Source organism: Phoca vitulina, unplaced genomic scaffold, assembly GCF_004348235.1.
Source record: "Phoca vitulina isolate PV1807 unplaced genomic scaffold, GSC_HSeal_1.0 scaffold297, whole genome shotgun sequence".
NCBI classification, from domain to species: Eukaryota; Metazoa; Chordata; class Mammalia; order Carnivora; family Phocidae; genus Phoca; species Phoca vitulina.
This window is the reverse complement of record NW_022589984.1, coordinates 1-24,791: the sequence shown is the minus strand read 5'-3', so window position 1 is coordinate 24,791 and position 24,791 is coordinate 1. Positions and strand designations below refer to the sequence as shown.

Sequence of the window (24,791 nt, the reverse complement as noted above, 5' to 3'; positions counted from 1 at the left end):
GTGGGGGGCTGCCACCTTGCCCAGCAGCCCCCGTGGCCTGCCCTGGGGTCTGAGCCTCGAGGAGGAGGGCTAGGACTCAGGGGCTGGTTGGAGCTAGGACCCCAGCATGGCTCAGACCCAACACTTCCCCTTGGAGGTTCTTGTTCTGTTCCTGTTCACCAGACCCCCGGACCTGCCCCCGTTCCCACTCTCTTGGTTCTCCAGCTTCCTGCTAATCCAGGAGCCCCAGTATCCTTCCAGTAAACTCTCACTGGTTTTGGTTGGTCAGGGCTGCTGACCATCTCCCCCAGGCCCAGGCTCCGGTCAGGTTCCTGCCTCCAGGGAGCTTCCTAACCCCAGACCCCTGTCCTCAGGGGAGGAGAAGGAATCTCCAGGTCTTCCGAGCCTCCACCCTGCTGACCACGGAGGGAGCTCAAACTGCGTGGACGATGTCAAGGGCCCCGGGGCCCCCTGCCCAGTTGGGCTCCGCCCCAGGGGGGCCCAGCAGGAGCTGGGAGATGAATCAAGGTTATTTTGTGCTGGCCAGGTCCCCCCCTATAGTCCCTGGGGGGCCTCACCTACACAGTCCCCCCTCTACATGCTGGAACAGGTCCTCCCCTTGACCCTCTGACCTGGGGTGCTCAGCTCTGCTGCTCTGAGCTCTAGGTTCCTGCCCCCGCCCTCAGGGTCCCCCGCGTCCCACCCATGTCTGCGTAGCTGCTCTGCAAACACACTGTCCACCTTCTCCTAATTTGCGTGTGCCCTCCGTGTCCCTCCAGGAAATGGGCCAGGGCTGGGCACCTCGCAGTGGGCTTCATGAGGGGCTCCTGCCCCTCAGTTAACATCAGCGGCGTGCTCGTCCCTGCCCCTCTGCCCCTCCTGCGCAGGCCCCGCCCCCTGTTCACACTCGCCCCTCCTGCGCAGGCCCCGCCCCTCCTGCGCAGGCTCCGCTCCCCGTTCGCCCCCGCCCCTCCACACGTCCTGCGCAGGCTCCGCTCCCTGTTCGCCCCCGCCCCTCCACACGTCCTGCGCAGGCCCCGCCCCCTGTCCGCACCCGCCCCTCCGCACGTCCTGCGCAGGCCCCGCCCCCTGCCGCACCCGCCCCTCCGCCCCTCCTGCGCAGGCCCCGCCCCCTGTCCGCACCCGCCCCTCCGCACGTCCTGCGCAGGCTCCGCCCGCCCGCTCCGGGGACCTGCCAGCCATGGTGAACCTGGGTCTGTCCCGGGTGGACGACACCGTGGCCGCCAAGCACCCGGTGAGAAGGCTGGCCTGGGACGCGGGCCCCGGACCTCAGAAGCTGACCTGAGCGGGGCGGCTGCGGGCTCGGAGGGGGGTTACCCTCCTCAGGGAAGAGGGACCGAGAGCGGGGGGACCCTCCTGTTATGGGGATCGGTGCAGCCTGGGTGGACACGGAGGCAGGTGCGATGTGTCCAAGCCCCCAGGGCCTCCCGATGCGTGGTCCCCTTCCTTACGGCCAGAGTGTGCCCGAAGGAGGGACAGGAGGGCCTGTGAAAGAAGAGGGAGGGGAGCTGAGCCTTCACTCCTCCCCCATCCCAGGGCCTGGGGGAGTACGCCGCGTGCCAGTCGAAGGCCTTCGTGAAGGGCATCTTCACCTTTGTCACAGGTAGGCTGGGTCCGGAAGTCCTGGGGTCTGGAGAGACCTCACCCTCCTGTCTCACCCTGAGTGCCCAGCAGGTGGCGTCGGGCCGCCCGTTCTCAGACGCTGGGAGCCTCCCCGGGGCTGTGGGCACTCAGACGGCGCCCAGGTGGGTCCCCCGCCAGCCTCGTGGACGGGCTGGCTGATGGGGCCCTTGGCTCTTGGCAGGCACGGGTGCAGCCTTCGGCCTGCAGATGTTCATTCGGAGGAAGCTTCCGTACCCCTTCCAGTGGAGCGTGCTGGTGGCCGTGGGTGGGTACCCAGGGCCTGCACCTGCGGCCTTAACGTGCACCTGAGCTGCCGGAGGGGATGCTGGCTCTTCAGCAGGGGCGGGTTCCCACTAGGGGTGGGGAAGCTGTGGTCCCAGCATCCCTGCCTCCTGGGCTGGGGTCCTAGTTCTCGGTGGGAGTCCTGCCAAGCCCACCACCACCATCTGCCCACAAGAAGCCTGGGCCCAGGCCCCCTCTCCCTGAGAGGTGCAGAGGCCCAGGCCCACAGCCCACTGGCCCCTGCCCCCCGCTCCCCAGTCACAGGCTCAGTGGCCAGCTACTGGGTGACCCGAGTGGAGTCGCACAGATGTAGTAACCTCTGGCTCTTCCTGGAGACGGGGCAGCTCCCCAGAGACAGGGGCACAGGTGAGAGGCCGGGGGCAGCGGGAAGCAGGGCCTGGGGCTCCAGGGCCAGAGGTTTAGGCAGGCAAGCCCAGGGCTCAAGGTGTAGGCTGGACAGGGCCTCTCCCCTGTGGCCTGTCCACCTGGAGGGGCGGGAGTGGGTGGCATGCAACAGCCAGACCTTCCTGAGCCCCTTGTGCAGGGGGGGTTGGGTGGCCCTGGGACGGCTGGGGGGGGGTGCAGAATTGGGAGTGTGGACCCCCCAAGAAGAGTGGCCAGACACCTTCTTGGTAGGGGCATCCTTCTTGGTAGAGGCCTGGTGAGCAGCTGAGGCTGTGATTCCAGCTGTCTCCCTCTGCCTCCTACAGATCGGCACAGCTAGGAGAGCTCCAGCTGGGGCGCAGAAGACCTGGGGCCAGAAACTTCTAGAGCATAGCCCTCAGGGCCTCCTCACCTCAGCCTCACCCTCCCCCCTCACACCCTAAGGTGACCCAACGGTGTCCCCTGCACACATGCATGGCCAGGTCTGCCAACCCTGTGCAAACCTTTACTCCTGCCCAGGTCAGGCCAGAGGGGCTGTCCCTGCGGTGGTTGGTCTCCCAGAGGGCAGTGAGAAACACGGTGGACGCTGAGAGCTGGAAAGGATCAGAGAGGCCCTGGGCACTTGGTGGAAGGGACTTCTGCATGCCCTGGTGCTCTGACACTCCCTGTCTGGCCCTGGCAGCCCCCACAGTCAGAGGGGACAGCTGCTGCTGGGGGTTGCTGGACAAATAAATGCCTTGCGTTTTCCCAACTGAGTTCGAAAACAATTGGGAAGCACGTCAAAGCAGTAAGAAGATGAGAGACAAATGTCACCTTAGCACCACGCACTGACACTGGGGCACCTGCTGGGGCAGCTCCTAACACAGCCCCAGAATCAGACGGTTCCGCAGGCCTTCCCACATGGGGTCTGCTTCCACACATCTAGCCACGGGGGAGCAAAGCAGGTGTGCAGCCAGGTAGCACCTGGCCCCCAAGAGACAAGGCACAGGAAGTGGCCATGCCTACCCGCCTACCATTCCAAACACACCTATCAGGTTAAGTCACTTCGCTCCAAGGCAGGAGGAGGTGAGGGTCCGTGGAGGCAGGCCAGAGCTAGCTTACTGGAGTTCTGTCCGCAGGACTACACACCCCAACCACCCGACCGAGGGAGAGGCAGAGATATGTTACATAACAGCTGGGCAAATCCATTGTCCTGAACAGTTGCCCTCCCAGTCACACCGAAGGTACACGACACAGGGCCACGCTGCTCCAGCCCCAGCTCAACTCCTGCACCTCTTGGCCTAGCCAGTCATTCAAAAGAATATTGAGCACCTACTAGGCGCCAGGGAATCGGTTAGTGGGAAGGCAAAATGACAGGAAGCCAAAGATAACCATGGCATGAGCAAGCTGGGGTTGGGGTTTACTTTCATGTAATAGTCCAGGTGGGTGATCCGGGGCTGATAGGTGGTCAAGGACCCAGGCTCCATTCAGTCTGCTCCCTGTTGTCATGGCCTCTATTCCTGATGCACCTCATGGTTCCACGCAGCCGTGCCAGCTCCAGCCATCGTGTCTTCATCCCAGTCACTAGGGAGGAGGACAGTTCACTCACCACTTGTGCTTACACTCCATTGGCCAAAACTAAGTCGTGCGGTACACCCAGTGCCAGGGTGCCTAGGAAGACAGCCTTGTTCAGGGCAGCCGCGTGGCCCGCTAAAATTCAAGGGTTGTATATCTGAGGAAGAAGAGCCAGGTCTGTGTACCGCCAGGCATTCTCCCCCGGCCTCACCGATACTGAGGGACAGTGAGCAGGCTTTGCCTGAGGCCCAGGGAGAACGGGGGAGGACCGTGCCTGTGACTGGTCCTGCCAAACCCCTGAGGTCTCAGAGCGACAGCAGAAGGTGAACTTGGAGTTTTAAATGGGACTGGACTCACTTTTTAAAAACTGGCAATGACCAGGAAAGCTAAAATGTCTGCGTGAGGTCTTAGACAGCATATGGGTGACGGCCATGGTTATGAACTGTGTGTCCCCAGATTTACATGTCACAACCCTAACACTCAGAACCTTAGCATATGACTGCATTTGGAGACAAGGCCTTGAAAGAAATGATTACATGAAAATGAGGGGGAGCCCGATCCAGTCTGGCCCATGTCCTCCTGAGGGGAGGAGGACACAGACACGCACGGAGGGACGACCTTGTGGGGACACAGCAAGAAGACAGCCGTCTCCCAGCTCAGGAGGAACCAGCCCTGCCTGGCTGATGGGGACCTTGGCTCTTGGCAGGGACCGGTGCAGCCTTCGGGGCGGGGCGGGGCGGGGCGGGGCGGGGCGGGGGGCCTGAGAGCGGGTGGGAAAGGCTGAGGGTCTGCGTGATGGTGGAGAGTCTGGGATACGGGACTCAGGTGGCCTCTGAAGTGGAAGGGGATGAGGCTGGGGCCTGGCCAGGTCTCCTGGGGGAGAGAGGGCATCAGTTTAGGTCGCTGGTCAGAACACTGAAGTCCTGGGTGGTGCACGGGCCTGGGAGTGGACATGGCTTCAGAGACAGATCCCATGGGCTACTGTGTCATGTGACCTGGGGCAGGTTCTAGCTCACCTGGATGCCCCGGGCGCAGGGGAGAGGCACAGCCACCTCCGGGCCTGGGGACGAGGCCAGGCCTGGGCAGTTTTCCTGAGTGGGGGGCAGCCCCTGTCCATTGGCCCCTGTCCAATGGCTGCACCTCGATCTCAGACTCCCAGCCTCCAGGATACGAGACAATAAATTCCCACTGTTGCAGCCACGTGGGCTGTGGCACTCTGTTACGGCAGCCCCAGCCAATTCAGGCAGCGTGGCCGGAAACAGTAACCTAGCTGGTATGCACCCTGGGATCCCAGCCTGTCGGGTTGGGGCACACAACTCCAAGGGCAGCGTGGGCCGGGGATGACCCCTCCCAGAGTAAGTGACACCTAAAGCTAGACCCAGGAACTCCCCCAGGGAAGCAGAGGCGGAGCAGGACGGCTCCAGGCAGCAGGCGAAGGGCAGGGAGAGATGGGGCCTCACAAGCCAGGTCGCCCAGGGTGCAGAGTCTGAGCTTGGGGTGGGGTGAGGGAATGGAGATCCCATAAGGCAGAGATTGGAAGTTTTAGGAGGCTCAGAGGACAGCCTGGGGGTGTGGAGGGGGTGGGGAGGGCACAGGGGGCTGGTGTGGGGTACACTGTCAAACCACCCCAAATCACCATGGCCCTGTGGAAGGCGCCTCCACCCTGGCAGTGCTCCTGAGCAGAGAGCAGCCTAAGACCCACGCATCCAGGGGACAACCCCAAGGCTGACTGGGAGCAGGGGGTGGGGGCAGGGCGGGCCAGGATCTCCAGGGTTCCCTGAACTGGACATCGAGAACCTCGGCCCTCATCACAATGGGCCAAGATTCCGGGGACAATCTGAAGTGCATGCAGTTCTGCTGAGCAGGCCCAGCACAGGGAGGGCAGGAGTGCAGAGGGTCCCCGGAGGACCCTGAGGGCTACCATGAAGATGCGCAGCGAGGCAGATGTGGACGAGCAGATCCAGGAGCTGAAGACAATCACTCGGCTCCAAGGTGAGCCCACCCCCAGGTTCCAGACTGCCTGGCCACTTTCTGGGCTCAGGGGCTTTCAGATTTAACACAGGGCCAGTCCAGGGCAAACAAGGACTAGTGGCCACCTCCCTCAACAGATCTAAGAGAAGGGACCAAAGGGGCTGCCATGCAGGGGGCTTCAAGGAGATTTGCGAGCTCAGTGAGCCCCAAAGCCAGAGGGGACAGGCAAGGACCCATCTGCTTCCCTGGCCAGTGGGTCTGGAAGGGATCCCAGGATGTGCCCATCTCTGGCTGCCACCTCACCCTCCCCACTGCCCAGCAGAGCCATCCACATAAGCACTGTTGAGCAGGGAAGCCAGTGAGCCTTAGTAGGTGGGAGGGAGGACCGTGGCTGTGGAGGCAGCATTCTCGTGCCCACCCCACCTTGGGCCTCCCTGGTGTGGAGCCTCCCCAGCTCAGGAATCCGGCCAGCCCTTGGCCCACATCCTGGCCTCCTGGCCCTCTGCCCCTCCGCTCCCCACCCCCTACTGCAGAGCAATGTCGGGCACTGCAAATCCAAGCGGTAAAGGAGAAGAGTGCCAAGAACAAAACCATGCTGGCTCTCCTGAGCAGCAACATCCGACGCGGGGCCCAAGATTGGGTTTTGGCCAATAAGGTAAGCAGTCCTGCCCCCTCCCTGCTGACCCCTGGCTGGGGATGGGGGGGGGGGGCATGCACGTGCTGAAACAGTCCCACACAGAGGTGGAGGGCAGGCATCTCCTCTTCTCCCCCCTCCCCCCGACCTTTCAGGAGCCAGGGGGCATCTTGGGGAGGGGCTTCCCAGGACCTGTTCCCCTAGCTCCAGTCACTCCTGAAAGCCTGGCAGGCAGGGTGGGCCTGACTGCGGTCCTTTTCGGGGCTACCCCCTACAGCACGGGCCCCTCTGGCTCTCTGGCCATGTAGGGGAGACGGGGCCCTCTCCTCCAGACTTCCATCACATATGAGCAGAGATGAGCCGGATGGGGCCTTGCTGCCGGCTAGCACAGGGTAGAGGAGGCGGGGGGAGAATGCCTGGCGGAACTAGGGGCTGGCGGTACACAGAGAGACCAGGGCCCCAGCTCAGCCACCGCCGCTCTGCAGGATGACCAGCGGACCATTTCCAAGGCTTGCGGGAAGGACGTGTCCATGAGGCTGGCGCACTGCCGCTCCTCCATGGAGGTGAGGCGGCAGGAGGGGGTCCCTCAGCCTCTCCCAGCCAGTGCACCCCCCCACCACCACCACTAAACGACGCTGCGGAACCGGTGGCGGGCAGAGCGGGGGCCCGATCCCAGGGGTTCCGCCCCTCCAGCCCCGCCGCGCGCGGGCTCCGCGGCCCCCTGCACACCCACGCGCGGGCCGTGCCCTCCCCGACCCAGGTGGCGCGGGAGAAGCTGCGAAAGTACGTCTTCGACCGCGTGAACGTGCACAACGTGCTGATTCACCTGGTGCGGCGGCGCGGTCAGAAGCTGGAGAGCATGCAGCTGGAGCTGGCCGGCCTGAGGAGCCAACCGGACGCCACCAAGGAAGAGCTGCGCATGCTACAGGTGGCGGGCGGGGCGGGGCTTCGTGGGATGGGCGGGGCCCTGGAAGGGGCGGGGCTAGATGAAAGACACACAGGCGCGCGCACACACGCACACACTCTCCGTCCCTCCCTCCCTGGAAGAAAGCGCATCCTCCGGGGTCAGACTCCAGGTGGGCATTCCGGTGGTCTGTCCCCAAGCACTGTGTGCCCTCGGGCCACCCCCAGGTCATCCGCCAGCTGGAGACCAACATTGAAAAGACCATGATCAAGATCACCACAAGTCAGAACATCCACCTGCTGTACGTGGACCTGCTGGATTATCTGAAGAAAGTGAGCCCCCTCACCCCACACCCCACCCCAGGGAAGCCATCTGGCCGTGAGCACAGGAGTCTCAGGCCCCAGCCTAGGTGCAATGCATCTCAGTGGGGACAGGAGCCTCCGGGGCAGGGCCACGCTCCCCGCCCCCCCGCAGGGGAGGGGCTGCAACTCTCCTTCAGGCCAGTGTGCCCCAAGGACAGACCCGTGCTTTGGGCCCCAGCTGAGCAGGGGCACCATGTATCTGTATGTGGAAACTTGTTAGTTGCTTCTTCAAAAAGGCGTATTATGGGATATATCAGAATTGCTTGGGTTTTTGCATGTATTTGATGGTTCAGTGTTTTTATTTTGCCCCATCCTTTCTCACTTGCCTGGCCTCTGAGGGCAAAAGATGGGTCCTGAGCCCTCAGAAAGTGCCCTAACATCATAGAGGGCAAGTCACCTCTGAGCAGGCCGGTAACCCCGTGCTTGCTGCCCACCTCTTCCAAGCCGCCCACCCTGCCCCCAGGGGCCATGAGTCCTGCTGGGAGGCAGGGCCTCTCCATGGGGAGGAGGAGGACCAGAAGACAGGAAGGCTGCGAGGTGCTGCGAGGAGCATTGTGGCAGGCGGGGCAGGAAGAGTGAGGAAGTTCTCCCAATTCCCTCATCCTGAGGCTGGCACAGGGGGAGCCCCGGAGGGCAGGTGACAGGTGCAAGTGTGGTTTGGGAGGACGGTGGGATGGGTAGGCATTGCAGCTCCTCCTGGCTGGAGTCACAGCCCTCCAGGTTCGGCCCATAGCCCACAGAGCCAGGCCACCATGGTCCTCCTGCCTGTCCCTCTTGCCACAGCACCCTGTTCCTAGAGACCCAGACGAAGGCCCTGCCACCTTGCCTTCCTGGACCCGCCTCCTCACACCCCTTCCCCCTCCAGTTGTACTCCTGGGTCCAGCCCCCCTTCATTTGGGAGCATTTTGTCCCCTCAGGGGCATACTCTTTTCAGAACATACACATTTTTTTTAATTAGGCTCCATGCCCATCATGGAGCCCAGCACAGGGCTTGAACTCACGACCCTGAGATAAACACCTGAGCTGACATCAAGAGTGGGATGCTTAACCGAATAAGCCACCTAGGCACCCCCAGAACATATGCATTTTTCAAAAGTAACTCCCATGGTCATCTGTATTTTTAAAAAAACTAGCAAAGATTCTACATTGTAGTTATTAACAGCAAAGTACTAAGAGTCATATATATTGGATATTTATGAAGCTGGCTCTGAGCTTAATACCTCATTATACCTTCTGAATAGATTCTGACAGCTGCCTTCCGAAAGAACCATTATCAACAGATGGGGACACTCAGAGAGGTTAAGTGGCTTTCCCAAGTTCCCACAGCCAGCTGGCCAGGGCAGCCTTGGCCTTGAGCCCTGAGTCTCTGACCCCACATCTGTGTTTTGAGCCTCCCTGCTTCACTTCAGACAGCAGCCACCCTGGGTGGCGGTCACCTCTCACACAGTGGGACACCCCATCACTGTCCTCAGGGCTTGCACAGTCTGGGGTAAGGAGTTGGGGGCAGGGATGGTCCACTCTGGAAGGGCAGCATCTGGTTGGCCCGTAGCCCCTGGGCCATCAGTTTCTGCTCTTGCCCCTTCTTTTTTTAAGATTTATTTATTTTAGAGAAAGAGCGTGCACGGGGGTTGGGGGGGTGCAGAGGAAGAAGAGAGAGAATCTTAAGCAGGCTCCACACCCAGCACAGAGCCCAACATGGGGCTCAGTATCACGTCAGGACCTGAGCCCAAATCACAAGCCGGACGCTTAACCAAATGAGCCACCGGGCACCCCTGCTCTTGCCCCGTTCATTGTAGGAACTGGTAGGATACCCCACAGAGCTGGACAAGCTGCAGAATCTGGTGGGCGACTACTGCTCAGAACTGTCAGACATGACAGTCATGTCCCAGGACGCCATGATGATTACAGATGAGGTCAAGGTGAGCTCAAGCCCCAGGGCTGGGGGTCCCTCAGGGCTCCCTCTCAGACCTGTCTGGCCCAGGGTCCATAGGAACACCCCAAACCCACACTGCCTGCAATCACTGGCTACCCCACGAGCCTGCTCTGCTCACACATGATGGCCCTGGACACAGAGGGTCCCACCAGACATGGAAGCCTGGAGGGAGACACAGGAGGGAATGTGCCTGGCCCAGGCAGGGGCCATCCCTTCACCCAGTCTGTGCCTGCAAGTCAGGCATGTGTCATCCTCACGAGGGGCCAGTGTACGAAGCCATCCAGTAGTCCGTGAAGAAATGTCACACACTCATTGGCCCGTGCTGCAGAGAGAGGAGTGGATGATGTGGGGCCCCCCTGGGGCACTTATCTGCTCAGGGAAGCGATGCTTGAGTGGGGCTCTGGAGGTCAGAGGGGCCCGAACCCTGGAAGATGAAGGACAACAAAGGTCCTGGGGCATAACCAGGCCAAAGGAGGTGCAAGTGGCTGGAGCAGAGATGCACAGGAATGGAGCCTGTGAGCCAGTGGAGGAAGCAGGGTGATTGGGGCTTAGGTCCTGGCCCCCCACCCAACCTGAAGCTCTGGGAGGAAACATAGGGGCAGTGGGATCAGATCTGCATTTCAAAAACAGGCATGATCTGGCTGCAGAGACCCAAGGGAACCAGAGTCCAGACACTGGTCACCTGGGACGGACCAGTGGTAGCGCTGGGTACCTGAACGTCAATGGGGCCCAGAAGTCTGTAAAGGTCACCCAAAGTGGTCTGGCGCCGAGCCAGATGTGGACAGGGAGGGGGAGAGCAGCGTCCAGGAAGCATAGCCAGGTGCGGATGGATGATGGGTTTAGCCACCAAAGCAGGACACTGGGGAAGAGACCAGGTCTGGGGGAAGATGTCAGGTTCCTTTTTAGACACATGGAATCACTCCCCGTTGAGCCGGCCGAGGCAGCGGGGAGCCCAGGCTACAAAGAGACATGGGGTCCCCGAGCCCTGGCTGCAGCTGGGGTGGGTGACTCCAGCAGAGGAGGGGCAGGGGAAGGCGGCACCCCTCAGAGGCCCAGCGTGGGAGGAGGAGTCCAGAGAGGAGGGCGGAAAGCAGGAAGGATGGTGAAAGCCGGCAGGCAGGCGCAGTTTAGGAAGAAGGGCGCAGCCAAGAGCCTCCAATGCTATTCCCAAATCTAGAAGATGGGGACTGAAACTGAATGCTGCATTTAGCACCACGGGGGCCTCGGTGAGACATTACCCCGCCCCACCTCCCGCATCCCCAGATGAACATGCGGCGAGGGGAGGCAACTTTCATCGAGGAACGCAGGGCTCGGGAGAACCGGCTCAACCAGCAGAAGAAGCTGATTGACAAGATCCACACGAAGGAGACCAACGAGAAGTATCGCCGGGTAAGTCCCTGCGGGACCCCCACTGCAGCGCAAGGAACGTTGGGTGGCCCGCTCCCCAGCAGAGGGTGCTGCTCACTTCGTCCTCCCTCTCCTACCAGGGCCGGCGGGACTTGGACTTCCCCTCCAATCTGATGGGTACAGAAACTGTGAAAGGTGAGCACTCAGCTCTCTGCCGCCCCCAGCCAGGGTCCTAGGAGGCCAGCACAGGCACAGGCCACCCAGTCAGGTCTCTGTGAGGCCAGGTGCAACCTGCAGGGGCCAGGGTGAGGGAGACACCTGCCCCTCCCCGGCTCTACCTGCAGAGGCTCAGTGCCAACAGCCACAGCCCACATCCTTGGGCTCGCTGCCGAGTGTGGCCAAGCCCCCAGCTTCTCCGCTGTTCCCTGTCACCCCAGGGCTGGATCACCCAGTGATTCCTCAGAAGAGTTAAGTCCGGCCCCCTGGACCCTTGGGCTGCCTCTGAGAAGGGCCACAAAGGCCCCATGCCGGGCTGCTTCTGGATGGAGCTGCCCTGGGGCATCCCGGACAGGCCAGGTAAAAGGGCAGGTAGCTCTGATGGGTACCTGCCCAGCTCTCTGGTAGTCTCCCCTGATGCCTGGGCATGCACAGAGGTGTCTGGTGGCCTCGAGCAGAGCTCCCACGCCATTCCTGCATGCTGGCCACCCTTCCCCTCTGCTCTGCCCAGTGAGGAAAAGAGAGACCTCCAAGGCGGACATCGAATACCAGACAGATGTGACTGCTTTGGTGGAGAAAGTGAAGACAGCTGTGCGGTGCTCCCACCTCTGGGTACTGCTCCCTGGCTCTCCTAGGGGTGGGGGAAGGCAGGGAGCCCCTTCCCCAGCCCAAGGCCCGGCTGAGCCTGCTGAATGAAGGGACACAGAGCTGCAGCCCCCACGGCTGAAAGTAGAAAGCACTCTAGCATATCCAAGTCACATTCCAGGGGCTGCACGAGCCTGCTGGGATTCGAGGACCCAAGTGCTGAGACCGCCACCTACAACTCTGTCCCTTCCCAAACCCCTAAGACCACAATGAGAGGCCGCCTCTGCCTGGCCCTTGTGTTTAATCCGATCTGGGTTTATTATTAGTAAGCCTTAGCTCCCATCCTCGGCCCTGACATAAGCTTGTCCATCCTTGGACAAGTGGCTCAAAGTGAGGCAGTCTTTCAGGGGTGGTCTCCTCGTCTCTGCCTTGGGCTGTCTGCCCTCTCTGCTTGTCGTGTGGGTCACATGCACTGACTCACCTAAAGTGCTTTGCCCAGTGCCTGGCCACAGTCAGCATCATTCCTGACCATGGGGAGGGACCCAGAAGAAACCAGTTCTGCTTCTCCCCACACTGGTCCCACCAGGACATCGCTGGCCGGTTCCTGGCTCAGAGGAACACCGAGGAGAACCTGGAGCTGCAGATGGAGGACTGTGAGGAGCGGCGGGCAAAGCTGGAGGCTTTGATGAAGAAGCTGGAAATGGAGGAGGCCATGCTCAAGTTCCGCGAGACGCCCAGCTCCGTTAGGTACCCTCCAGGCCTCTGCCTCCCACGGGGGCCCCCCGACTGATCCTCGTGAACAGCCCGTGTGGGCTGGGGCCCAGCTCGAGCTGAGAGTGTCCACTGCCAACAAGCTTGCGGGTACCTGGCAGGTGGGGTGGAGGGGCCCAGTCAAGGGGTGCCACGTGCCCACACCTGAGCTATCTGAACTCTGGAGCTCCTTAATTTAGCACAGCACTCAGCTCAGGGCTCAGGCCGCCTTGGCCCGGAATCTGTGCCACCATCCTCCCCAACAGCTTCAAGTCCGTGGAGAAGAGAATGAAGGACATGCTGAGAGAGGAGGAAGACAGACTGCAGCTGGCCTACTCCAGCATGACCAAGAGCCAGAAACTGCTGCTGACCATCCAGACAGGCATTGACAACCTCTTCATCCGGCTGATTGGCATTGCCCTGCCCACAGCCCAGGTACCAGGTGCGGTGGGGGGGAGCCGCCTGCACAGAGTCCCCGGGAGAAGCCAGAGGAGAGACGGGATCCTTGTCCCGGCCTACAGAAAGAAGTGGCGCTCTCTGACAGCCTCGACATGTTCGGCAAGCTGGCGTACTGCGAAGCAAAGCTCCTGTACCTGGCTGACAGAGTGCAGATGCTGTCCAGCAGCGAGGAGGTAGTTGGAGGCTGGGCGTGCCCACACGTCCCACGTTCCCTTGGACTGACAGTCCCCTGTGCCCTGCAGGTGGACACAAAGGTGAGGGATACCCTGGAGACCTCGACTCTGAAGGAGAAGCAGAACACCAGGATCAGCTTTGAGGACCCGGAGGAGGATATGATAGGTACAGGCTTGGGGCTGGGGGCCAGGCCACACAGCCACAGGGAGGGGAGGAGTGGCAGATGGCTCCGTCTGACCGGGACAGCCTGGAGGCACAGGGGCACTACAGGGACAGAGAGGGTGCATCCCCCCTTCCCATGGGATTTTAATTCAGGGAGGTGACTTAGTGAGGACACGGAGAGGCTAATGCCATCGGAAGGAGAATTTGTTACATTTCCTGACATATGGGAGCATCACTGCCTTCCAGGAGTCAGAGAGGAGCGAGGGCATGGCCTAGGCCTTTCTTGGGGTTTCTGCAGGAAAGCGGGGGTGGAGGACAGGGCAAACAGCTTCAGATGGGCTTTTTGAACAATTCTGGTGGGTTTGGGGTGTAGGGCTGTTCCCAGTTGCCTGGTGCCTGGCCCTGGGTTGATTTAGGCGGGGGAATACTGGCTTGGTGTGAGGGTTTGATAAAGCAGGGGGTCGCGGGTGTGGGCTCTGGACGGATTGGTGTGCAAGAGAGACGGCTCCCAGCGGCCAGCCTTCTGCCCTCTCTAAGAACTGGCTAGCCCTACGAGTGGCAGCTTCTCCCCGAGCGTGTAAGACCCCAAATGCCAGGGCACCAGGAATAGAGAAAATAAGAAAAAGTAGTTAGTACCTGGCCCTGGGATGAATGCAGGCCAACAGAGCAGAGTGGAAGCAAGCTCGCTGGAGCAGAGGGGCTGCAGGGCGCGGCTCCCCTCCTCCTCGCGCTCCTTTCTAGAAACCTTCCAGTTCGCAGACGTGGACCACAGCTACGTCCCCTCGCGGGCCGAGATCAAGCGGCAGGCCCAGCGGCTGATCGAGGGGAGGCTCAAGGTGGCCAAGAAGAAGAAAAAGTAACCCCGAGGAGGAGGAGCCCCTGCCCCGCCCCCAGCCCCCCGCCCCCCAGCCGGCGCTTTGTTAAACAAATAAACATTTTTCCAGGACTGCTGGGACACCGGGGGGACAGGAGTCTCAGACACGAACCCGGGGGGCCGCGGAAGTGGGGGGATCACGTGAAGTCGGCGGGAAAGTGGGCTATTGGGTGTGGGTCCGGGATTGAGGGGTGAGTGGGAGGGGTGGGCCCAGCGAGGAGGCGGACAGGTGTCAGGCCCGCTCCGGAAGCCCGGGGACGGCTCCGAAGGCCCGGCGGCCGACGTGGCTCCGCGCCCACCGCCGCCCGCGCCCTCCCGCGCATGCGCACGCGCCGGCGCCACCGCCCGGCCAGGGCCCTCGCGGCGCTCCTTAGCGCCAAGCCCGTGTCCATGCGCGTCCCGCCGCGCATGCGCGCGCCCCCTTGGCCCTCGCGGCACCCCGTAGCCGTGCGCCTCGTCGAGCCGGCGCCAAGATGGCGGCTCTGACAGGCGGAGGGTGGCGGCGCCGGGGGTCGCGGGGGCCGGAGCGGAACCGCCGCGGCTGAGCCCGAGCCGCCCTCGAGGCAGGCACCCGGCCGCCGGGACCCAGGACATGGTGCGACCCGCGCCGGGCCGCCGCCGTCGCCGCCGCCGCTGAGCTCGCGGGCCGCGCCGGGCTCGAACGTGGGAGCGGGAAGATGTTTTCCGCGCTCAAGAAGCTGGTGGGGTCGGAGCAGGCTCCGGGCCGCGACAAGAATATCCCCGCCGGGCTGCAGTCCATGAACCAGGCGCTGCAGAGGCGCTTCGCCAAAGGGGTGCAGTACAACAGTGAGTGCAGGCCGGGCGCTCAGGGTTCCTCCGGGGGGACGTGGAAAGTGGGGTCCGAGGGCACAGCGGAGGAGGGCGCTGCCCCGCGGGCCGCGGCGACTGGGACTTGGCAGAGACCAGGTCGCGTCGCGGGCCCGGAAGCACTGGGGCCCTGTCGCGCCCCCAGGGCCTTGCGGTTTGCGGGTGGATGTGGCAGGTCCTGTTCATCTCTGTTGAAGATACGCTGAGCCCTTACCTGTGGCAGGTACTCTAGGGGCGTTCACTCGGGGTCGGGAGTTGATGCCGGACCGGAGACGAGGTCCTGGAGGACCCCACGGCCGGAGGGTGGGCGACTCGGCCCATGGCGTTCCCCTCTGACCGGTGGGTCATTCCCGAGGAATACCGGCACGTGTAGAAATCTGTGCCTTAGTTTGCACGGTAAAATTAGTCCAGGCGTTTCCTGGTGCATTCTGCGGTGCCCTGATTGGCCCGGATAACCTCGTCTAAGAGTGATTCTTACATAACGTGGGGAAAGCTCTGTGGTCTGTGACGCTTGAAGGGGTGGTGGGGCTCCCCGTCAATGAACCACGTGACTGCCTGCCCAGGAGCTGTGAGATCCAGCTGGCCCTGGTGGTTTGAGCATTGGGATTTTTCTTTACCGACTTTGTATTCAGTTCAAAGGGAATATCATGTACGCCACATATTCCTGCCCCACCCCCTCCTTTTTGTAAGAAGCATTTGTAAGGGATATATTTGGAAAAAGCTCCAGAAGGCACAAAGACTCTTACTTATTGTAGGAGACTTCTTTTCCCCTGAGGGAAGGAGGAGTTATTTTCAGATGCCCCGAGAGCCCAGGACGTTTCCAGGCCTGTTATAAATTATGTAAATTGTATAGCTCCTGAACGCTAACTGTTCTCTTGACCTCTTTTAAGTTCTTCCATCTTGCTGTCCCTTTCCTAGCATTATTTAAAAGCTTTTTATGTTGTTCTCTGCTTTTAAATTGTTCCTTTTCAAGTATTTTCATATGTTGCTACAAGATTTTGGACTTCTCCCTACCCCTCCCTTTGCTACTTCAAGGGGAGCTTTCTGGTCTCTATGGTGACCTATTTAGACAGTAATGCACGATACTAAGAAACTTAATTGGGAAGATCTCTGTGCAGGTTTAAAAGAGTGGTCGTTTTAGTTGTATTCAACTCACAATTTTGTATCTGTTTCTCTCACATTCAGAGAAGAGAATGTTAAGTCAAAATACTCATTTGCACAAATCTATAGGATCTACATTTGGATTCCCTCATTTACTTTTATCACTTATGGTATTATTTTAAACTTAATCCTAGTCTTGTGGAAATCAGAGCTGGAAACTGTAAATTTTTCACCTTCTGAAAAGAAATTCCTGAGAGGCACATTGCCTAGCCTTGGGTGGTTAAAGAAAGGGGGGTGGGTGGCTCAGTAGAATTGTTCCAGAGAAGTAAACCCACCCTCAGGTAGTTGGGGGACAGGTTATGATTCCCTAGGACTGCAGGAAAGGGGGTGAGATGGAGAGAAATTGCATTTAGAGGGAGTTTCTCTCTGTAGTTGAACAATATGCAACTTGGAACCTTTCTGATTTCCTTTATTTTCCAAAATATCTTACATAGGGGAAACAAGCCAGCAATCTGATGACTATACACTCAGAATTTTTAATGGCAAGAGTTGATGATGTCCAAGTGTAGATGTTGTTTCTTACAGAACCTTGTCCTCTTGGGGCAGACAAGTCATTTCCTTTTAAGTTGCTCTGATAATGAGAAGTGGCTCAGGTCACATGCAAGAGCCCCAGCATACACATCAAATTTAGAATCAAAACCTGAATGAGACATTGGACCATAATTATAGTTTGAAAGTTATTTACATTCAGAGTGGAAGAAAGAATGTTACTGGACTTGGTCTGTCCTTTCTACCATCACTGGACTCAATTTCTTAGCCCTGTTTAGTGAAGAAGCCTTAACTGGGACAACTTTCCAAGTGAGGAAACACCAGTCCTAATGGAACTTGTCAGGAGTGCCCTTGCTCAGGCCTGCATTCCTCACAAAGGATGCCTCCAGACACTGGGACAGCCAGAGTCCTGGCCAGGTGGATCTCAGTGCTAGAATTTAAAAATGAACTTAAGCACTCCTTCACTAACAAACCTTTTGAAAGGTTGATTTCAGAATAAGAGAGCTTTTCCAGGGTAAGAAGGAAATAGCTTTAAGATTATATCAAGATTCCGTGAACAGACAAGTCATGTTTGAAAAAGAACCAAAGAGAACCTCTAGGAATGAAAAACATGATCGTGAAAATTAAAAAGTCAACAAACAGGTGAATCAGCATAATAACCAGACTAAAGAGAGAATTGGTGCCGGAAGAGAGATGTGCAGCCCAGAAATGAAGCAGATTCCAACACATGCCTGATAGGACTTTGAGACAGAATAGCGAGAACGGGGAAGAAGCAGTATTGGAGGGAATGAAGACTGAGGATTTTCCAGAATTCATAAAATACATGAAACTCCCAAGAAGTCCAAGTCCAGAGTTTTAAAAACATACATAGCCAGACACATCATTAGAAATTTTCAGAACATCAGGGCACCTGGGTGACTCAGTCAGTTAAGCGTCTGACTCGTGATTTTGGCTCAGGTCATGAGATTGAGCCCCATGCCAGGCCCCGTGGCTCAGCTTGAGATTCTTTCACCCTCCCTCTGCACTGCCCCCCCTCCCCCCACCCCACTTATGTGCATGATCTCTCTAAAAGAAAGGAACGAAGGAACAAACAAACTGCGTTCAGAGAGCCAAGCATCACTCTGGCTGAAATGTCGTGGAAGGCGCGGGTGCTCAGCTTGCTTCCTGCACTTGGTAAACTCTGGTGCCAGACAGAGGAGGAAAACACAAGAAGCAGGGTAACCATCCAGTCCTGTCCATGAGCACAGATCTCATAACCTAGTGAGAGGTCAGGAAATGAGCACTAGAAAGTCGTCAGAATATTAATAACAAATCATTGCATTGAGACCAAGTACTACTACCCCAGGAATGCAAGGATTAACAGAAAATATATATTCTATGCTCTACCGTGGATTAAAGGAGAAAAAGCATTACAATCTCAATAAGTGCAAGATAAAATTCTTGATAAAATTCTGATAAAATTCAACACCCATTCATGATTTACAGAAAATAAAAAGAGAAAACCCACTTCTTTTTTTCTTTTAAGATTTTATTTTTAAGTATCTCCACACCCAACATGGGGCTCGAACCCACGACTCTGAAATCAAGAGTCACACGCTTCACTGACAGAGTCAGCCAGGCGCCCAGGGAAAACCCACTTCTTAGTAAACCAGGAACAGAGGGAACCTCTTTTACCTGTTTCTACCAAAAGGAGGGTATCTACCAAAACCTGTATCTGTATGTACTAATGAGACAGAGGAAGTGTTTCTTTTAAAATCCGGACCAAGGCAAGGACTCCCCACTTTCATTAAGCTTTTCCATTGGTTTATGGAATTACTCCCAGCACAAGGAAAAATAAATTAGAAGTGGGGAGGGGGCAGATATATGCTCTTCTTCAGGGAAAAAATTAACATAAAAATTAAAAATAAGAGCTTTCCCTTTGTCAGGACGCTGTTAGCTGTAGGAAGCTGACTACTCACAGCGTCTTTTCCATAGTGCCCAGCCTCTGTTTCTAGCGGTGCGATAGAGCTGGTAACCTGAGCAGCCCTTCCCCTAAAAACCATTTTAAACATTTGAATAAAACATTTAGAAAAACATCAACACATCACTCAGTTCTTGAACTTAAATAAAGATTGTACAGCTGTTCATTGCTCTTTTCTCAAAAGCAAAGCGAGTGGATATTGGGAGGGAAGCCAGCTCTGAAGCTGCCCTCTCCCTGAGGGCGTCTGCCTGACCCTAGCTATGTGGTAGTTGGGTTGGGGCAAGAAGAAAAACTGAACCCGTTCTAGGAATCCCTGCACAAAGCCCAAGTGGGTGACCTCCAAGTGGGTTTTCCTTAAAAACATCAATGTGGTCCCAAAAATCTCAAATGGAGAATTTACATAAGGTCTTCCCAGGTTGTTAGTGTTCCAGACGACAGGCAGAAATATTACAGGGGCCTTCTGATGAATGCGGCTTCAACCCAGACCTTAAAGGGGCCCTGTGGATGAAGTTCCAAGAAACGACAAGCTGCTGGTAGAAGATCAGGAAACACTCAGTAAACGAAGCACCCAGGATCCTGCAGATACAGCAAACATCAGACCCTGGCCTCTGAAAACGTCAGGTTTCACAGAACATAAAGTCGGTACACAGTCAGTAATAACGTAACAACTTTGGTGGCAGTTGGTAGTGACCCTTAGGGTGGTGAACATCTTACGATGTATATAAATGTCAAATTAGTGTGTTGTACGCCTGAAACTAACATATCATATGTCAACTCTACTTCAATGAAAAATAAAGTCGGTATGTATAATATGTTCAAAGAAATAAAAGAGGTTTGAAAATATAAGCTGGAATTTAAAGACTATACAAAAAGGACAAGTAGATTTGAAAAGGAACCTGCCTCCGGAAAGCTAAGCTAAGAAAAGGTAAGAAACTGCAACCATGAAATAAGAACATAACACTATAACAAGTAATATCCAGAGAGTAAAAAGATAGTGCAGTTCCTGACCTGTTCTCAGGATGGCCTGGGGACTGGTGCTCTGGATTTGTCCTGCCCTCAGCCTGGCCAGGGGTCTTCTGGGGATAGGAGCCTGCCACCCCCTGGGGGTAAGCTGCACATGGTCTGTCCCGCTCATCCTCACTGAACGAGGGACAGAGGCCCCAGTGTCGGGGGACTCCCCTAAACTGGCATGCTTCCTGCAGGATGTTCAGGTTCATGACAGGGACCCAGGACATCCCCAGAGCTGAGCTTACAGCACAGACATGCCCTGACCTTTCTCCCAGGTTCTCCTAGGTGTTTGGCTTCTGGCTGGAATCGAGTCTAGATTGCCCGGACCTTGAGGGCAGTGGCTTGTTGTGTCCTATCTGGTGACATGATAAAGTAGGTGATGTTTCGAGTGAAGAACAACTAGCATGTCCCAAAGACTAAAGCTGGGACTGGGGGAGCATGGGATGGGATGAGGAGATTGATGTGGTGACCTAGTTTCACAGGAGGAGTAGTGAGTGAGCAAGAGCAGAGGGGCTCTGGAGCACTTGGGGGTGCAAGGAGGGAAAAGCCAGATGGCCAGGGGGGCCAGACCAGGACTCTAGGGCAGCTCTTCGGTGTCCTCGCCCAGCCCCAGGGCGTGAAGCACCGTCCTCTGTCCACAGGGCTACTCCAGGCACCTGCCCTGGGTCCAGGAGCATGGCAGTTCCCTCCCACAGGCTGCCCATCCACACGTCTTCTCAAGCCAGAACCTTCCCAGGGGTCCAGTCCATCACCATGGCCGTCAGCTTTGCTCCCATTCTCACCCCTGCTCTGGCTCTGTGTGGCATTCCTGACCGCTCTTCTTCATCTTTCTAGAACAAACCAGACCATGGCACTCTTACACTGAACGCGGCAGGAGCCCGTCTTCCTGCACGGTGCTGCAGGATTTGGCCGCTGCCTGCCCAGAGTCCACACACTCGGCTGCCTGTGGGCTTGGTCACCGCCGCGTGTGCGCACCCATCTCACAGGCTGCTCCGTAAATACGTGTGCAGCAAGTAAAACAATCCTGGCTTTGTGCTTTCACCCCACCTGTGTGGCCTTGAAAACAGTGGCACTCTGCAAAATTGTATGCTAAAAATACCAGGGCTCTGAAAAAGTAGGTTAAGAGCAAGTTACGGAAATCTAGGGAGCTGCCTAAGGAGAACGTCAGCCGCCCCCCGACCCCTCCTGCAGCCTGACCCTGGCCCTGTGAGTCAGGGATCCCCAGGACGTCCAGCTCCAGGGGAGACCACTTTCTTGCAGGTGCAAAGTCTGAGCGGGCTATGACTCCATCAGCCCGAGGGGAAGTGCCTTCGGGGCCCTCCTCTGTGGAACAGGGAGGGAGAGCCGAGGGCCAGGCTGGGGCCGTGGCCCCTCGGGGGTCTCCCAGCAGCCCACCCCCAGCACTCAGCTCTTCCCTGTTTGCCAGCCATATAGGCCACGCTCTGTGTGGAAGCAAACGTGTGTGGCGTGTGGACTCCATCGATGGAGTTCGAGTTTGCCACTAGTTTGATTTGCTTCCCTGCTCTGTCCTTTTCCCCCCAGTGAAGATAGTGATCCGAGGAGACAGGAACACGGGCAAGACTGCGCTGTGGCACCGGCTCCAGGGCAAGAAGTTTGTGGAGGAGTACATCCCCACGCAGGAGATCCAGGTCACCAGCATCCACTGGAACTACAAAAGTGAGGGCAGGGTGCGGGCCAGGGGACGGGGCGGGCCAGAGGCGAGGTCAGAGCGCCAGCATGGTGCCCCTTGCGGGGTGGGGGCTTTGATGGATCCTCCCTAGGGCTGGTTCCTCAGAGACCCTTCCCCGGCGTCCCCAGCCGTGGTGTCATCATGGAAACCCTGTAGACGTGAGGAGCCTCCTTGAGCAGAGGCGCTATCATGGGGGCACTCACTAGAGCTGCTCCTGGGTGGCCCTGAAACCCCCCTGGCCACGGGCACTGCTGCAGAGAAACCGACAAGGCAGTGGTGGGGGCTCCGCATGGGGAGCCCTCTCTCAATTCTAGAGACCCCCAAAGGGCAAAAAGTTCCAGGTTAACACGGGCGACATCTGGGGGAGCCGGTAGCTGATGCTCCCCACTGCACCGGCACTGGGCGCACATGTGTTCCACCAGCAGGAGGGACCCCTCAGTCCCTTTGAGCCCCAGTGCTCTCCCTCTGCAAGATTGCCTGATGGACAGAACATGCCTCGCCTTGCAGCCCCATGGGCAGCAGACAGTTGCTTTGCATGTTCAGAAACCATGAAAGTAAAAGTCTTTTGAACCATTTCAAACATTCCTTTTTACTGACCAAAAAATATAGTTGTGAACAGGACACGTGGGGCCTGTAGAAGTTGTGACTCCCACCGAGTGACGGCCTAGCCACATCCCAGGACAGCTGCACGGCCCGGCGTCACCCCAGCTCACCAGCTGGGCTGACAGAGCCTTAGGGCCACAGCCCCGGCACTCCTTCCCGGTTGGGGTGAAGCTGGCAGTGGCAGCCTGCTCTTGTGCCCCTCAGCAGTGCCCCACCTGTCCCCTCTCCCTTAGGAATCGTGGGGATGGAGGGGTGAGCCCACTGTCCTTGCACTTGGGCCGACCACCAAGAGACATGGCACAGACCCTGGGCCCAGACGGGCCATTCACAGGGTCCGCTCCCTGGGTCCTGGCACCCATCCCAGGCAGAGGACCGCCAAAGAGGGGCTAAGAGTCTCCCCTCTGGAGAACAAGCAGAGCACGGAAAGACAAGTAGTTCTGAGAAAGCCTGGTGGCGAGCCATCCCCATGGCCTGTGCGAGCGCCCACCTCCCAGCAGGGGCCTGTGCCAGCTCAGCTCCACCAAAAGCTTCAGTAGAAGCTCGATGTTGAGCAGCCGGCTGGAGAGGGCCAACGTCCCATGGAACAAAGTTGAGGCTGGTCGCTGGATAAGAGTCAGGCCAGAGCATGGTCAGGCCCATTGAGGCCTGCCCCAGCACCCAGAGTCTGCTCCCCAGCTGCCCCAGCACCCAGAGTCTGCTCCCCAGGTGCACCTGCAGAGGGGACCCTAGCTATGTGGACCTGGCCGGGGACGAGCCCGCCCCAGGGACATCTGCAGGAAATGGGGAGCATGTCAGCTGAGGACAAGCCAGGGTCGTTCAGTGCAGCCCGAGCAGAAGCCTAAAACAGCGAGGAGCCTTGCTGCCCTCCGGGGAAGGAGGTTGCAGCTGGTGCAAAGGCTGCGGGTGGGAGTGGTGTGTCCTTGGTGAAGGTGCTGAGCGAGGAGCCCGAGGTGTCCTGGTGGGGGACCCACACTGGAAGAATGGGAACACACAGCAACACCTGGACGGCCCCTAAGAGCCCAAGTGTGACCAGAAGGTCGAAGGTCATGTTGGACACTAATCTTCATGTCTTCCCCTACTTTAGCCACTGATGATATCGTGAAAGTTGAAGTCTGGGACGTAGTTGACAAAGGTAAGTCATATCTTTTCATCATGAGTACTTTTTCCTGATGCTTTATTCCTTCTGTGAACAGAAGTCCTCCTTGCTCCCCCCGCCCCCCCCCCCCCCCCCCCCCGGCCACTTCGTTGGCGCATCCTTACGGGGATCGTGTCCGGCATCTCAGACATGCAAGTCTCTGCGTTCTCCTCAGACTCCGGGTGGACGAGGAGCAGCCCGGGGCTGCAGGAGGTCTGGGCCTTAGAGCAGCTCCCTCCTGCGTCTGGGGTGGACGGGGCGGGACGCCCAGCGGTGACCCGTCGGGACTGCAGCCTTTGCTGCTGAAATGCACATTTCACCCACTGAGGCAGCACACGGTAGTGGGGGGCGGACACGGTGGCAGAGCTGGGGGGGGCTCCATACCCAGAGGCCCGCGTGGGCTGTTCCAGGAGCCCCCGCTGCAGCGGCCCCGCGCCCAGAGCTGAGCGCCAGCTTGTTGGCTTCCGAAGCTGCCGCCCCTCGGGGGCACATGCCCACCTGACTGCTCCGCTCGGGCGCCGCCGGCCGGGTGTCTCTGCTCTCCCAGGGAAGCGCTTGAGCTGTCGGGGCCCCAAACCTCCGGGGCCGTACCCATTGTGCCTGGCGGTCAGGGGCAGACATGGGCCCCCTTCGGCACCCTCTTATTTCCTCCTCACTCTCAGGCCTTGAGCCCGTGTTCCTCCCTGGTGCTAGTGCCCTGTGCGGCCCGTGTGCTGCTGAGCGTGGTCTGACCTCTGACCTGGGAGGCTTGCCACAGCTGCACGTGTCCTCCAGTGAGAAAGGAGACTGGTTTCTGGTGCGGAATGTGCCCACCCCTCTCCTCTCACCGTGTTCTCAGGAGGTGGGTTTAGGTTCCCAGGACTGATTCAGCTGGTATAGGACAGCCCGAGGGCGAGCAGGAGCACCAAGCAGGAACTGCTGCCCACCGGGATGCCTTCAACCCTGGTGGGCTTATGTGGGCCTCGTGCTTCCAGACCTGGGCCGGCAGCGTGTCTATGCACGTGTTTGGAAGGCAGCCCGTGCGGCGTGGTTACCGTTGTGGATTTGAGGGGAAGCCTCCACGCCCTGGGGGCTCCCCTCCTGAAGCACTGCCCACCCCCTTCCTGGCCTCGGCCCCATTGGTTTGGGGTAGGATGCAGGTTTCCAGAGTGGAGTCCATATTTGGGGGGACAGGGCCCCTTCCGGTCAGCAAGTGACGTTATCACTGGTGGGAACTGCCCCGTGGTGCAGAGGAGATAGAGTTCCACTCCATGGATCATGGGTGTGCCCCGCTTCCTGCCCGTGGAAGGCACAAAACCCGCACACCACGTGCAGGGACGGCTGGGGCAGGGATCCCTTGGCCCGGCTGTTCATGGTGTCCCACAAGGCGCAGAGAGGGCCGGGGACAGGGTGGCAGCGCAGGCGAAGGTCCTGGGCTTGTGTGTGGGTGCACAGCATCCCCACAGCTCCGTGCTGCCTGGTCCCCCGGGTGAGAAGGAAAAGCCCCCTCTCCACCGCTCCAGCTGCTTGCCTCTTGGACAGGGTCTGAGCGGCATGCACAACAGCAGAGGGCATCAAGTTTGAGAGGCCGAGATCCTGGTGGAGAGTGGGAGAGCGGGCACAGAGGCGAGGCCCGGCGAGTCTTGGGGCAGGGCCCAGAAACTGCTGGTTGGGGCACCCCCAAGAAGAGAGGGCCCTGGGGAGCAGCGTCGCATCCCCCAGGC

The 24,791-nt window shown here is 58.6% G+C and overlaps 3 protein-coding genes across 5 annotated transcripts; all 3 read left to right on the top strand.

The window, feature by feature from the left end:
- The first annotated feature begins 1,122 nt into the window (after positions 1 to 1,122).
- LOC116629136 (transmembrane protein 141) lies at positions 1,123 to 3,443 on the top strand. 2 transcript variants are annotated; one of them, XM_032399432.1, is made up of 5 exons: positions 1,123 to 1,234; positions 1,537 to 1,603; positions 1,805 to 1,888; positions 2,164 to 2,271; positions 2,616 to 3,040. In XM_032399432.1, the coding sequence occupies exons 1-5, from the start codon at positions 1,181 to 1,183 to the stop codon at positions 2,627 to 2,629; spliced, it is 327 nt and encodes a 108-aa protein (XP_032255323.1). In that variant the 5' UTR covers positions 1,123 to 1,180; the 3' UTR covers positions 2,630 to 3,040. The 2 variants fall into 2 exon arrangements, with proteins under 2 accessions (XP_032255323.1, XP_032255324.1); XM_032399433.1 differs by lacking the exon at positions 2,164 to 2,271 and having other exon boundaries at positions 2,809 to 3,443.
- Positions 3,444 to 4,609: 1,166 nt separating this feature from the next.
- On the top strand, positions 4,610 to 14,245 carry LOC116629134 (coiled-coil domain-containing protein 183-like). Of its 2 annotated transcripts, XM_032399431.1 has the most exons (14): positions 4,610 to 5,835; positions 6,348 to 6,469; positions 6,934 to 7,011; positions 7,209 to 7,376; positions 7,580 to 7,684; positions 9,511 to 9,633; positions 10,911 to 11,036; positions 11,135 to 11,189; positions 11,722 to 11,822; positions 12,382 to 12,542; positions 12,812 to 12,980; positions 13,067 to 13,177; positions 13,247 to 13,343; positions 14,082 to 14,245. In XM_032399431.1, the coding sequence occupies exons 1-14, from the start codon at positions 5,766 to 5,768 to the stop codon at positions 14,198 to 14,200; spliced, it is 1,605 nt and encodes a 534-aa protein (XP_032255322.1). In that variant the 5' UTR covers positions 4,610 to 5,765; the 3' UTR covers positions 14,201 to 14,245. The 2 variants fall into 2 exon arrangements, with proteins under 2 accessions (XP_032255322.1, XP_032255321.1); XM_032399430.1 differs by having other exon boundaries at positions 13,067 to 13,343; positions 14,082 to 14,226.
- A 409-nt stretch (positions 14,246 to 14,654) lies between these two features.
- Positions 14,655 to 23,123, top strand: LOC116629133 (rab-like protein 6). The gene is made up of 3 exons (XM_032399429.1): positions 14,655 to 15,021; positions 21,203 to 21,337; positions 23,038 to 23,123. Exons 1-3 carry the CDS (start codon positions 14,892 to 14,894, stop codon positions 23,121 to 23,123), a joined length of 351 nt encoding a protein of 116 aa, XP_032255320.1. The 5' UTR covers positions 14,655 to 14,891.
- Positions 23,124 to 24,791: the final 1,668 nt, after the last annotated feature.

Excerpts from the sequence above, each read along its gene's own strand:
- LOC116629136 (XM_032399432.1), top strand. The coding sequence starts at position 1,181 with ATGGTGAACCTGGGTCTGTCCCGGGTGGACGACACCGTGGCCGCCAAG. Across the intron at positions 1,235-1,536 it reads CCGTGGCCGCCAAGCACCCG|GGCCTGGGGGAGTACGCCGC; the intron begins GTGAGAAGGCTG and ends CCCCCATCCCAG. Across the intron at positions 1,889-2,163 it reads GAGCGTGCTGGTGGCCGTGG|TCACAGGCTCAGTGGCCAGC; the intron begins GTGGGTACCCAG and ends CCCGCTCCCCAG.
- LOC116629134 (XM_032399430.1), top strand. The coding sequence starts at position 5,766 with ATGAAGATGCGCAGCGAGGCAGATGTGGACGAGCAGATCCAGGAGCTG. Across the intron at positions 11,037-11,134 it reads CCAACGAGAAGTATCGCCGG|GGCCGGCGGGACTTGGACTT; the intron begins GTAAGTCCCTGC and ends CTCTCCTACCAG. Across the intron at positions 11,823-12,381 it reads TGCGGTGCTCCCACCTCTGG|GACATCGCTGGCCGGTTCCT; the intron begins GTACTGCTCCCT and ends TGGTCCCACCAG.
- LOC116629133 (XM_032399429.1), top strand. The coding sequence starts at position 14,892 with ATGTTTTCCGCGCTCAAGAAGCTGGTGGGGTCGGAGCAGGCTCCGGGC. Across the intron at positions 15,022-21,202 it reads CAAAGGGGTGCAGTACAACA|TGAAGATAGTGATCCGAGGA; the intron begins GTGAGTGCAGGC and ends TTTTCCCCCCAG. Across the intron at positions 21,338-23,037 it reads CATCCACTGGAACTACAAAA|CCACTGATGATATCGTGAAA; the intron begins GTGAGGGCAGGG and ends CCCCTACTTTAG.